Genomic DNA, 13033 nt, shown 5'->3' on the forward strand with positions numbered 1-13033 from the left:
ACAACAAAAGCCTGCAGGACAGAGACCCAAGAAGAGCCGAGACTTCAGTCCGAGTCTGAAGGCCAGAAGAGACCAGTGTCCCAGCTCAGCAGTCAGGTAGGCAGTTTAAATACAAAAACAAATACAAGCTAAAGTTTCCCTCCATTCTTGAAGCTCTAAGGCCCACAGTCCTTAATTTTCCCAGAGAAACTTATTTTTTATGCAGCCAACCTGTCTCCACCACTATAGAAAACAGCCTGTGAAGAAATTCAAACAGGACCATCTAAAGATCTAGCGTAGAGAACAAGCACAGGATGTTTATCTTCATGAAGATACGTAAGGTAAGCATAATGAAGTGCTACAGGTCAAATGCATTCCAAAGAGCAGTTCAGTTTAGCAGATCATAAACGTATGTAGTGCCCTTAAGGAATTCTGTTAAATGAAAAGGCTGAGTGACTGTGTGCACCGTAGAAGAGGGTTAGGGAACAGACAGGAAGGCCATGGGCACCTCCTTCCCCTCCCAAAAGCACACAGAGTCCCTGAAGTTGCTTCTGCAAAGAGTAAACCAGAACATTTGCTCTTTAAAAAGCCATATATGTATAGTTTTTTCCCTATACTTGTGCCAGTTATTCTCCATTTGCTTCCAACCCAACCCCAACTGGTCATTCTCCACCTTCCTCTGCACCCCAAAACACTGATCCCTGAGAACACCAGCCCCTGAGCTCCTTGCCCTCTGGCTTCGGGTTGGCTTCAGCTAATGGGAGCCAGTGGCAGGACAGAGAGGATGGGTGTCTCCCCCCTCAGTACTCTGCTCCACTGCCAGCCACAGCTCTGGGAGTGGCTGCATCCCTCCACCAGCTCCTACCAGGCAGCCCCGCCCAGGCTCCCCTGGACCCTTGAGGCCCAGGGGTGGAAGAGCTTACTACTGTCGTTGGCCAACAGCAGTCATGGGTACCTCGACATCCTTACTGGGCCCCCTGAGCCCTGCCCACGCTTCAGTAAAGAGTACTTTCATTAGCTTCTCTTCAGAAGTCCCACATGAGGGTATGTTTGCAGCCAGGACTCTGACTGATACATCCCCTTTATACCGTACGGCAATCTTCCACTTCTTCCAATTCAGTCCTGCTGAGTTTTTATCAAGGGGATTCTGATGGCATGGTGTATTCTCATGGGAAAAATGAGACTTCAGATAAAATACCACAAAACCTGATGATATAATTCAATATTTTATTTATGAAAAAGTCATCTTCCAACATTTATTCCATTGAATGAGTGCACAGCATTTTCAGGAACGATCTATCTCAGGGCTACATCAGTACAAAATAGTTTAAATTAGTAAAACAAAGCTGTTTCAAAAGGAAAATCATTGGTTACTGCAGGATGAGTGCCACCACCACTTGGGAACAGAGGACATGAGGCAGCAAGGTGGTTACTGCATAACGTGGGGACAGGCCAGCAGGTACAGTGTCCTTCTCCTATGCAGAGAGAGGCTCCCAGGCCTTAGGGCACCTCCCTCTCTAGGACATGAATGAGAGGCAGAAATATGTCACTTTGTCTATGCTCACCTGTTGGGATGACATTTCCGTCTTGGCCACAGTGAGATAACTCTGGAGCTAGGCTTAGCCACCAGCCCTATGTGTATCTATATCTGATCAAAGGATTCAGGGTGAGAAGAGAGGGTGCTATGGGATAGAGTGATGGGAATAAGCAAGAGTGAAGAAGATAATCTTATGTGACAAATGCAGAATCAAATTCTCTACTCATGGTCCAAGATGCCTTTTGTTTGGTCCACTGATTTTCTTTTTAACATCCAAGTTACCTAGCCAATGGGAGGACCACAGTGAGGTGGGGTATGATTAACTAGAAGAGCACACCTGTGTGTGTGTGTGTGTGTGTGTGTGTGTGTGTGTCTGTGTGAGTGTGTGAGTAGAGGCACGGTGGAGGTTGGGCATTACCAGGGCCCATACGGGCCATTGGGAAAACTTCTCTGGGGCTGTCTGGGAATCCTGCTGGGGCATGCCCTCTGTCTCTTCTAGCCATCTGGAGAATAATTTTAAAACACCAGCAAGTTAAAAACATTTTTAATCCTCTTTATGTAAATATCCTAGACACGTGTTCTTCTGTTCCCTCCAAGATGATTATAACTCCTGTATGACACTATTTTCCTTTCATAACAAAACTACCCAGAAGGCTCACAAAACTTATGACAATGCAGCATTTTCAATATTCTACACAACCCATGCTAAGGCACCCGCACTGATTTTTTTAGTATCACTGGCATCAGCCTAAAATTCTCAGCATGTGTATCAACCCACCCCGATGTATGTCCCAGGTACTATATGACCCACCTACTACTTGCTGACGATTCCCCTTCTGAGAGACCCTCGCACCCTCACTGCACATTCTGCCACAACAGGGGGCTTGGCATCACACAAGTGGCTCATAACAGGTTTAGAGTTCGTCGTGTTTTGCCTCCTGGTCTTTGAGTTTAAACTCCTCAGCCGTGACCTTCCCATCTCCATTCCGGTCCTGGTTGGTGAACATATTCTTCACAATCATCTCAGCATCGAATCCAGGGGCAAGTTTCCCTTTGCCAGATGCCACCTGGGCATGAATGTATTCTGAGAACTGGAGAGAAAGGGGCAGGACAGACCATGAGATACAGCAGCTGAGAACACCAAGCTGGAGCCTGAACAGAGCAGCCCAAGGGCGATGGGGCTGGAATTTGAGTCTGAGCCAGCAGAACAGACAAAATCTTCTGAGCTACACGACCCGGGTTTTTTCCTCCAGATGCAGGTTAAAAAACCCCTGCCAAAATGACTCCAGGAGCCCTTAGGTCCCAGGCAGCCAATACAGAGCAACCACTGGAACTATCCCTCTTCCCCAAATCAACACTTAGTTTTCCACCAAAGGCCAATCCCCTAACCACCCTCGCCTCTCATTCATTCATTCATTCATACAATAAAAACTTACTGTCTACTGTGTGCTAAGCACCATCCTAGACCCTGGGGATAGATCAATAAACAAGCAAAACATCCTGCCCTTGCAGTTCCAGCACATGCTCGTGGACAAGATACATGATCAAAAAGGAACATTTAAAAAGTAAGTAAACTACATGTTAACTTAGAAAGTAAAATGCTCCAGAAAAATGAAGAAGTAGAGCCAAGTAAGGAAGATCCAGAGTGCAGTCAGGGGAACGGGTTGAAGTATCAATTTGGTGGTCAGGGTAAAACCCTAATGTGAAAGAGAGTCTTGTGCAAAGGCTTGAAGGAAGTGAGGGAACAAGCCCAACAGTTATCTAGGGGAAGTGTCTTCTGAGCTGAGAACAGCTGGTAAAAAGGCCCGGGGTGGACATGCCCAGTGTGTTTACAGGACAGCAAAGGGAGACTTGTTGGAGAGGAGGTTACGGCAAGCAGGTGGTGGAGGGCCTTTGTGGGCCATTGCAAAGACTTTGGAAATAGGGGGATGTACGGTCAGACCACTCAAGATGGCTGTTCTCTTGTCTTTGTACATCCCCTGTTTGACTAGTCTCTGCTTCACCTACACCCTACTCACAAGAACATGCTTGCCCCCTGCCCCAGCTAGTGATTGTTCTAATCCTTAGGCCAGAATGGCTCCACCTGCTAGTTTAGTAAAGGGAAACCTCTGCCCTCGTGATGGTCATTAACCTGGGGCTGTGAGGGACATGCCCCAGCTGCTGGTTTCCCTGGTAACTGATAAGCCAACCTGATGTCAATTCTCCTATAAATGGTGGCCTTCTCTCCCAGGTAACGGAGATTCCTGTTATGTCCTGCCTCCTGTCTGCTGTACAGTCGTAGGGGGTAGCTCCAGGACCTTTTGCTGCAGACTTGTATGATACCCCTGTCCAATAAGTTGTTGATGTCTCTGTCGCTGTCTCTAGGCTCTTTCTTCAGTCTCAAGGCTGGGCAACTACAAGGCTTTCAGGCCTGCGGGATGCAGCCCAACAGGAAGCTTCTGCAGGGTTCTGAGATGAAGCAGGCCATGCTCTGACTTATGTTTTAGAAGGATCACTCTGGCTGCTGTGAGGGGCAAGGGTGAGAGCAAGAAGACCTTCGTAGAGGTCCAAGCGGGAGGCGGTGGGCACTGGACTGAGATGCTATGGAGTAGAGGTGATGAGAAGTGGGCAGCTTCTGGATATACTTTCAAGATAGAGCTAGAATAATTTCCTGATGGATTTATTCTAGCCTGTGAGAGGAGAAGAGGAGTCAGAGATGACTGAGTGCTCTCACCTGAGCAACTGGAAGGAAGGCGATGCCATCGAATGAGATGGGGAAGGCTTTGGGTGAAGCAAGTTCAATAAATGAAGATATCAAGTGGGCAGTTGGATACCTGAGTGTGAAGTGGAGAGAAGATGAGCCCGGAGCTGCCCGTCTGGAAGTCACAGGACAAGGATGGTAAAGCCACGGGACTGGAGGAGACCACCAAGGGTGTGATGTAAAGGGGGAGAAGAGCTCAAGTTCAGGACTTAGCCTCCACCCGAAGAGCCCAGGAAGAAGACTCCTGAGAAGGAGCTACCAGTGAGGTAGAAGGAACACAGAGAAACTGTGCTGTGGAAGCCAGGGAAAGAAGACGTCTCAAAAAGGAGACAGCTGTGCTGAAGTAAGAGTAAGTAAGGTTCAGCGCCTTAGTGAGACCAGGTTCAGTGGCGTGGAGGGATAAAAACCCAACAGGAGTGGGTGTGAAATGGATTAGAAGGAAAGGAATTGGAGGCAGGGAGGACAGACAACTCTTTTGAGGTTTTTGCTGTAAAGGGAGCAAAGACCTAAAAGAAATGGTAAGATGTATTAAGAGAAGGGAAAATAGCAGCATGTTCTCGGGCTAATGTGAACGGTCCAGTAGCTGGGGAAATGATGACAGAAGAGAGATAGGGGAGAAGGCTGGAGCCACGTCCTTGAATAAGCAGACGTGGAACAGGCGGAGAGCTGGAATTCCCTGGGGCTGTGACAAGACAGAGGACTCTATTGCCCAGTTCCACAAAGGGGTGTCTCGTGCAGGAGAAACAGCACAGGATCCAGATGCTCCAGACGGGGATGTGTACAAACCGCTGGATGGCTGTGCAACCTTGGGGAAGTCATTTACCTTCTCTGTGCACAGCTGCTTCTTCTGAAAAATAGGGATGATTACAAGGCTGTTGTGAAGGCCAAGAGAGATAATATATGTGAAAAACACTTAGCACAGTGCAGGCCGCAGTGAGCACCCAGGAATGAAGAGCTGACTCCGAGCTGTGAGACCTGGAGCCAAGCCCTGAAGCTCTCAGGGCCTCGGTTTCTTCAAAGAGGAGTTGTGAGCTCAACTTAGAGACTGTGTGTGTGCAAGTGCTTGGTACGTGAGCATGAAGGTTACCAGCATCACAAGCAAGCACAGCTGTCCTCACTCTGAGAGGCTTCACATTCCGGATGGGTACTCCGGCCCAGTGAGGCTCCCTGAGCTCCTTGGGTCCCACTTCCCTTCAAAAAGGTCAGTTACCTCTTCCAGGAGGACTTCTCCATTGCCGTCCTTGTCAATTTCTTCAAAGAGGTTGGCTGACACCTCGCCGTTCCATATGAACATGTACCCCTCCGGCAGGCCGGCCACGAGCTCCAGCAGCTCGATGTCAAACACCAACACAGCACTGCCGGGCACTTCTCCATCTGCCGCAGCAACGGGAGGAGGGGGCGTTAGCGACGAGGCGGAGGGCACGCCCCTCTCATCCTCTCCCTGCCGGCCACCCCGGTTCTAGCTGCCTCATGGATAGAGGCATCTCTTGCAAAAGCAAGAAAGTTCAGCATCAATCAGTGAGTGGTTTTTCCAAACTGTGGGTAGTGAGTCTCAAAATCAGTTGAGAGAATGGTGACCAATATTTTTTTAAATTAAGGGATAGAATAAAATCAGAGTACATTGCACATAGAAAGGATAGGTATTGTTTTATGAAACTTAGTTTTAATTTTATATATAAAATTAAATGGATATGTATATTAGGTAAAATTGCATGCTTATGTGTAACACAGATTGGGAGATAAAATGTAATTCTTACTGTGTCTTGGTGAAAAAAGTTTAAAAGCCACTAGCAGAGTCTACAATGGTGCTTGAACTTTTGAATAAATCTTACCGCTGAACTTTAAGAATAATACAGTATGCCTTAAAATCATGATCCATGATATGATTTGTAAACACAAATTCTAGAACAGTATATGTAGTATGAGCCCAAAAGAACTTACAAGTATGTGACTATAAATAAATGTGCATTATTTTAAATTATATATTATAACTATAATCTATATCATAGGAGCATGGTCATACAGGATATACAACATATTTTTTAAAGTGTTTCTTCTCCGACTAGGGGGATTAGCAGAGAGTATCTTTTACAATTACTTAAAAATTTTGAAAAAGAAAATCCAAGGTGCCTATCACTTCTATAAGTTAGCACTTCCCATCTCCTCCATCTCCAGACAGTAGGGGCATAAAAACTGAAAAAGAAGGGGTTCCCACCCACCCCCATGAGGAGGGCTCATTTTGGCCAAAATCATGAAGTAAACCGTAACAGCTGTGAGGGCAACGTAATGCCAGTATTTCCAGAACTTGAAACCAATCTTACACAAGGAAATCTCCTTGGATAGCTTATAGGTTCAGCATTCCAGTGTCCTGGGAAACAGTTCCCCAAGGAAGCACCTGGCTCACCTAAGAGAAGTCACCTGGCAAGCCCTTTCAGGGACATTTCCCACATGTGGGTTTGAAGAGCCAAGGTTTATTTCACAGAAACCCCTGTTTAATCCCATTAATGTGGCACTAACACCGAATTCACGGGGTCTTGAAACAAAAATCTAAATACTTAAATAAAAGTCCCCAGGCTTCCCTGGTGGCGCAGTGGTTAAGAATCCACCTGCCAATGCAGGGGACACAGGTTTGAGCCCTTGTCCGGGAAGATCCCACATGCCACGGAGCAACTAAGCCCGTGTGCCACAACTACTGAAGCCCATGCTCCTAGAGCCCATACTCCAGAACAAGAGAAGCCACGGCAATGAGAAGCCCGCACACCACAACGAGGAAGAGTAGCCCCCGCTCGCTGGAACTAGAGAAAGCCCACGTACAGCAACGAAGACCCAACACAGCCAAAAATAAATTAGAAAACAAAATGTCCCACAGTCTTTGGGTTTTAAATGGAAGAAGCATATTGTGGTTCTAAATAAGCACAAAATACAGACGGTGAATGTGCCCCAAACACCTTTTAACATTGTTGCATACTCACCCACACCAGCCTCCCCGTAGCCCAGGTGGGGTGGAATGATCACAGTCCGTTTCTCTCCAACGCACATCTCTCTGAGACCCATATCCATTCCCAACACGACTTGTCCAGATCCCAGAACGATATTATATGTTTTACCTAAGTTCCACCTAAAAATGAAACAGAAGAGTCCCTGGTTAGGCCGTGAACCCACTGGTACTTAAGAGTATCCTCCTGAGAAGAACATATCCCTTCTGTGATCTTTCTGCCAAAGATGCAGAACCCCTATGGAATCATAAGGAAACATCAGACAAGCCCACACTGAGGGACATTCTGCAAAACAACCAGCCCATAACCTTCAAAAGTGTCAAGGTAAAAATCAAAGGAAGACTAAGGGAGTTCGAGAGTTTGAGAGTTTTGGACATACTGGAATGGATCCTTTTGCTTTAAAAGAACTTATTGGAACATTGGCAAAACTTAAGTGGGGTCTGAGGATTAAAAGTAATGTATCAACATTAACTTCCTGATTTTAATTGAATTATGTAGGAGAATGTCCACCTTTGTTGGAAATTACACACTAAAGTTTTCAGAGGTGAAGAGCCATCACAGTGGCAACCTTCTCACCAATGGTGCGGCGTAGCGGGGAAGTGCTTTGTACTGGTCTTGCAATTTTTCTCTAAGTTTTAGTCAGTGTTGTAGCTAGTCAGAAATTTTCATGAGAATTTAAAAAATATATAATGTAGTTAAGAGCCTGGGATTTGGATTCAGCAAGACCTGAGTTTGAATCCTGGTCAAATTTAATTTGACCCCAGGAAATATAATCTCTCAGTTTTCCTCATCTATAAAATGGAGATAATAACAGCTATTGCACCCGTTCCAAATAGTAAATAATATGCTTGGCACGGCAGAGAGCAAGCATGAAGAGCTCAATAAATGGATGGCCTTGAGAGTGTGAAGTGCTTGTGCCGGTAATAGCCTATGAGTCCAGAAAAATAACTGTGAACTTGGGCCATGGTGTTAATTATCCTTGATGCCCAAGGTCCCAGGGGAATCTAAACAAATAAAAGTTGGCTCAATCACCTCATTCATTACTGAAAGTAAATCTATTTCCAAATCGATGGCATTCCTATCACATCCTAAAGGCAAACAGTGGGAATGTTCTTCAATGGCGAGGAAGAAAAGCCTCCTGGATATCTTGGCACCCCCTTGATGTCCATCACCAAGTGCTGACAACAGGGAAGGGACTGCCCCTGGTCACCTCCCCTTCTCAGGCTTCCCAGCCTCCCCTGGCCGCAGGGCCGCAGCCTCCTTCCCTTCTCAAGCTGGTTCCCAGGGCCAGGCTGGTTCTCTGGAGCTAGCAAATTAAAACCGCGTTTGCATTTGTCCTACCTGGGAGGAAGCAGAAACAAAGCCAATTCTGGCACAGGATGCCTTGGCCCCAGGCCTGCGGGAGGGCAGGCGGGTCCTCTGTCCTGCCCCCCACACAATCCCTCCTTTGTCAGCAGCACAGAGGCGCCCTCACACTGCCTCTCTCCAGGGACCGTGGGGAACTTCCCGTGGGACTACTGGGTTTCAAACTCTTACAGAATATTTGAGAACTCATTTAGTTATCAAATAACAAATGTTTACTCTTCTCTGAGGCCAGTTTCAACATACATTAAAAAAAATCCTCCAAGGGCTTCCCTGGTGGCACAGTGGTTAAGAATCCGCCTGCCAATGCAAGGGACACGGGTTCGAGCCCTGGTCCGGGAAGATCCCACATGCCGCGGAGCAAGTAAGCCCGTGCGCCACAACTACTGAGCCCATGCGCCGAGAGCCCGTGCGTACTCCACAAGAGAACCCCGCAATGAGAAGCCCGTGCACCGCAATGAAGAGTAGCCCCCGTTCACCGCAACTAGAGGAAGCCCGCACGCAGCAACGAAGACCCAACACAGCCAAAAATAAATAAATAAAATTTTAAAAAAATCCTCCAAGCAAGCAATTTGTATTCATGTTGCATCTCTGAACACCCTGCTAATTCTTTTTCCTCAAGTCATCATTTTATTTTTATTTTTTATTTTGCCGTTTTCTCTCAGACATTCTCCTCATTCCTTCTGTGCATTCCCGGCTTCCCATTCATTGCAAGCTTCCTGCTTCCTGCCTGCAGGCTGCCCCCTCTGGCTCTCCACCCACATTCCCCTCTATCCTCTCCATCATGGATTCTCCTAGCGCTGATGAACGGGCAGCAGCACCTGCCTCGTTGTTTACAGAGCCCATGTGGGCTCGGGGCGGGACCAGATCCCCTCTTCCAGAAGGAGCTCCTCTCCCACACCCCGGTAAGCAGTCTCCTGCCACACTTCCCATTATCCCATTATTCTGAAGCTTCCACCCAGCGGAGACCAGCAGGGACAGCCAGACACTGCTCTTCCGTGTCAGTTTACACGTGACACAAATGACTCAAGTGGTTCAGAATGGAGTTTCCGAGAAGAGGAAGGAGCATCACGTGGCTCCCGGATGCTCTGTAACAATATTGTGCATCCGCCAAACACACATTAGAAGCAGGAAGACTGATTCTCCCCACCCCACGTGAGAAGCGTATCCTGAACCCACCAGAGAAGAAATTCCTTTGTTCATTTCCCACCCCCACTTCCCTTTCCAAGGCCATAGGAGCACCAGACAAGAATATGAACGTTGGCCAGAGCAATGACAGCTAGCCATCGGCCTTACAGACTGTTCTAACCTAGTTTTCCCATGCATAAGCTCACTTGTTCCCAAAACAATTACAAGCCATGCTTCTTCCTCACTGTCTAATCATCAGTGCAAAGAGGTTTGTTGTAAGCCAGGTCCCTGTAAATCTGGGCCCCAGAACCTAGAACATATTTCCTTGATTCTATAATGCATATTTTTTTCACATTTTAATATCTCTTGATTTGGGATACATCTTACAATTGACATCATCTCATTGTTTTTTGGCAGTGTTCTTACTTTCTTGAGACACATAAAATGATGCTTCTAACAACCAGCACGTTTTCGATCTCATGAAATACGTTAACTGCCTGAGGATACCGGATCTCATAGCACCAGAGAGAATGCTCTGAGGAGTATGTCCCTCAGGCTCTCCACGCTGGCTCTCCCCAGCCACACTCTGTCACCTGAAGCTAGAAGGCAGAGGTACGCGTGAGAGGGAAAGAAGACCCTCCCCATCTAGAATAAATGCAGTAGCACATATTTATATGAAGCCCTTCTTTCTCCTCAAGACTAAACTTGGGAATCTAAGTCAGGCTCAATACAAAAATGGGTGTACTTATATAGAGACATAAAGAAAGACTGAGGGCTTCCCTGCGTGGCACCATGGTTAAGAATCCGCCTGCCAATGCACGGGACACGGGTTCAAGCCCTGGTCAGGGGAGATCCCACATGCCGCAGAGCAACTAAGCCCATGCACCACAGCTACTGAGCCTGTGCTCTAGAGCCCACGAGCCACAACTACTGAGCCTGCGTACCACAACTACTGAAGCCCACATGCCTAGAGCCTGTCCTCCACAACAAGAGAACAACGAGAAGCTCATGCACCACAACAAAGATTAGCCCCTGCTCGCTGCAACTAGAGAAAACCCACACGCAGCAACGAAGATCCAATGTAGCCAAAAATAAACAAATAAAATAAACAGGGACTTCCCTGTTGGCATAGTGGTTAAGAATCTGCCTGCCAATGCAGGGGACACGTGTTTGAGCCCTGGTCCGGGAAGATCCCACATGCCACGGAGCAAATAAGCACGTGCGCCACAACTACTGAAGCCCGTGTGCCACAACTGATGAGCCTGCACTCTAGAGCTCGTAAGCCACAACTACTGAGCCTGTGTGCCACAACTACTGAAGCCCACGCGCCTAGAGCCTGTGCTCCGCAACGAGAAGCCACCACAATAAGCCAGCACACTGTAACAAAGAGTAGCCCCCGCTCACCACAACTAGAGAAAGCCCGTGCACAGCAACGAAGACCCAATGCAGCCTAAAGTAAATAAAATTTTAAAAAAGGCCAAAAATGTTTCTTTCCCAAAGAAGAGAATAGTGTATTAACTTATAGATACCTCTGAAGATTCAGATACATAAGAAGGAAAGTTCCTTTTACCTGTATGATACTAGTATACACTGTTGATTCCTAGTAATATACTTTCAGATTCATCTCAATCACTTAACATTTATAAAGTACTCCCTTTGTGCTATGCTCTGGTCTAGGTGTAAGGAATAATATGAATAAACATGTTGGGTGTCTAAGGTTTTCAGACCAGCAACAGCGATAGAAACAAAAATAACTAAAAGGCAGGTAATACATAAAACATTATGAGACTATGAGACTATAGAAATGGGAGCAGTTGATTCTTCCTAGGAATTAAGCAAAGATTTTGAGAAAAGGGAATACATTTAAGCCAAGGCAGAAGCTGGCCAGAAGGAAGGGTGTAAGCAGTGCACATCCTGCACCACTGCACATGGCACCCCTGGGAGGCAGAAGACGGGCCTCAGCAGAAGATGCTGGCGAGGCAGAACAGAGCTGACAACAGAGCCTGATATGCCAGACTCTGGAGTTTAGATTTTATTTGTGGGTTAATTTTTAAAGACAGCAGGATAAGATAAGATCTGCTTTTCAGAAAGACAGTTTCACGGGTGCAGGATGAAACCATTCATAGGGAACTCTTGGAACAATGCACCGGAGTAGCGATGTACACTTGAGATACTCAGCGCAAAGGGCATGAAGATAAAAGCTCTCAACCAGTATCTGATGAAAAGAAAAGGAGGATTGTTGGAACACTGACTGTTATCTGCCAGGCTCACATCCCACCGATCCCTGGCAGCCCTTACGTGGAATCCAGCAGCGTCCCATCCAGAAGCGAGGCGTTGTAGTGATACTTGAGGTAATCCCCCTTCTTACTCAGCACTGAACAGTCGGGGGGCTTATAGTGGGAGGTGATGCTGATGGAGTCTGAAGGGTTGTGAAAGTCAATCACATGGATGTCAAACACCAGCACAGCCGAGCCGGGGATGTTCCCTAAAGGACAGACAAAGGCAATTAGAGGGAACCCTCCAAGCAGCAGCGCACGTGCCTCCCCAGTATCACCAGGTATTCCTCACAGACCTCCAGTGAGGAACACGGGGACCCAGCTGTGAAATCCTAGGCAATGCTGGAAGAGTGGAGCTGGAAGGGCCATTAGAAGTAGCCTAACCCAATTTATAGATGGGGAAACTGAGGCACAGATTTGTCGAGGGTCCACAGTCAGGAACACACTTTGGACTAAAATTCAAGACACAGTACTACTGCCCCATGGAATGGTTCAACCTGAAAAATTTATGGCTTAAGTTCATCACAGATGAGAAAACTAAAGCTCAACCAAATTAAGGCTTGCCCCGCTCCTGCTAGACGTAAGAGGTGAGATGAGAAAATCAGCTGTAGAATGAAAATCACTTTAGTGCCCTACCACTGCTTAAGAGAAGCAAAACCAACAGAAACTTCACAGGGGAAATCACCTAGCCAAACTTGGCCCATATATGCCCCTTAAGATATACTACACCTAACAACTCACAAAGGGCTTTACAACACATCCTGTTTGTTCTACACAAAATTATTACTCTTTTCCATTTTTGAAAACATTCTCTCACATCTGAATAATGTTTTACAGTTTACAAAGCATTTTTCACATACACTCTCTCATTAAATCCCTGCAGGAACCCTGTTGGGTAAATATTACCATAAATGCAGGAGTAGCAGGTCATCCATTCATTTAATGACAGCTTCTCAGGAGGGTATCGGTTGTTCACCACACCCCCAGATCATTTCAGAGAAGTTTACACGTAAAA

General features: G+C 46.7%; 1 protein-coding gene across 1 annotated transcript in view; it reads right to left on the reverse strand.

The window, feature by feature from the left end:
- Nucleotides 1-1189: 1189 nt before the first annotated feature.
- FKBP9 (FKBP prolyl isomerase 9) overlaps nucleotides 1190-13033 on the reverse strand; it is a 50985-nt gene continuing 39141 nt past the window's right edge. Inside the window, exons 7-10 of the mRNA XM_030857488.3 lie at nucleotides 12041-12227; nucleotides 7229-7374; nucleotides 5467-5630; nucleotides 1190-2607 (exon numbers count right to left, since the gene is read on the reverse strand). Of these exons, the coding sequence (XP_030713348.2) occupies nucleotides 2431-2607; nucleotides 5467-5630; nucleotides 7229-7374; nucleotides 12041-12227 (674 nt within the window). The 3' untranslated portion in view covers nucleotides 1190-2430. The remainder of the gene's footprint in view (nucleotides 2608-5466; nucleotides 5631-7228; nucleotides 7375-12040; nucleotides 12228-13033) is intronic.

This window comes from Globicephala melas, chromosome 9 (genome assembly GCF_963455315.2).
Source record: "Globicephala melas chromosome 9, mGloMel1.2, whole genome shotgun sequence".
In the NCBI taxonomy this organism is placed as follows: domain Eukaryota; kingdom Metazoa; phylum Chordata; class Mammalia; order Artiodactyla; family Delphinidae; genus Globicephala; species Globicephala melas.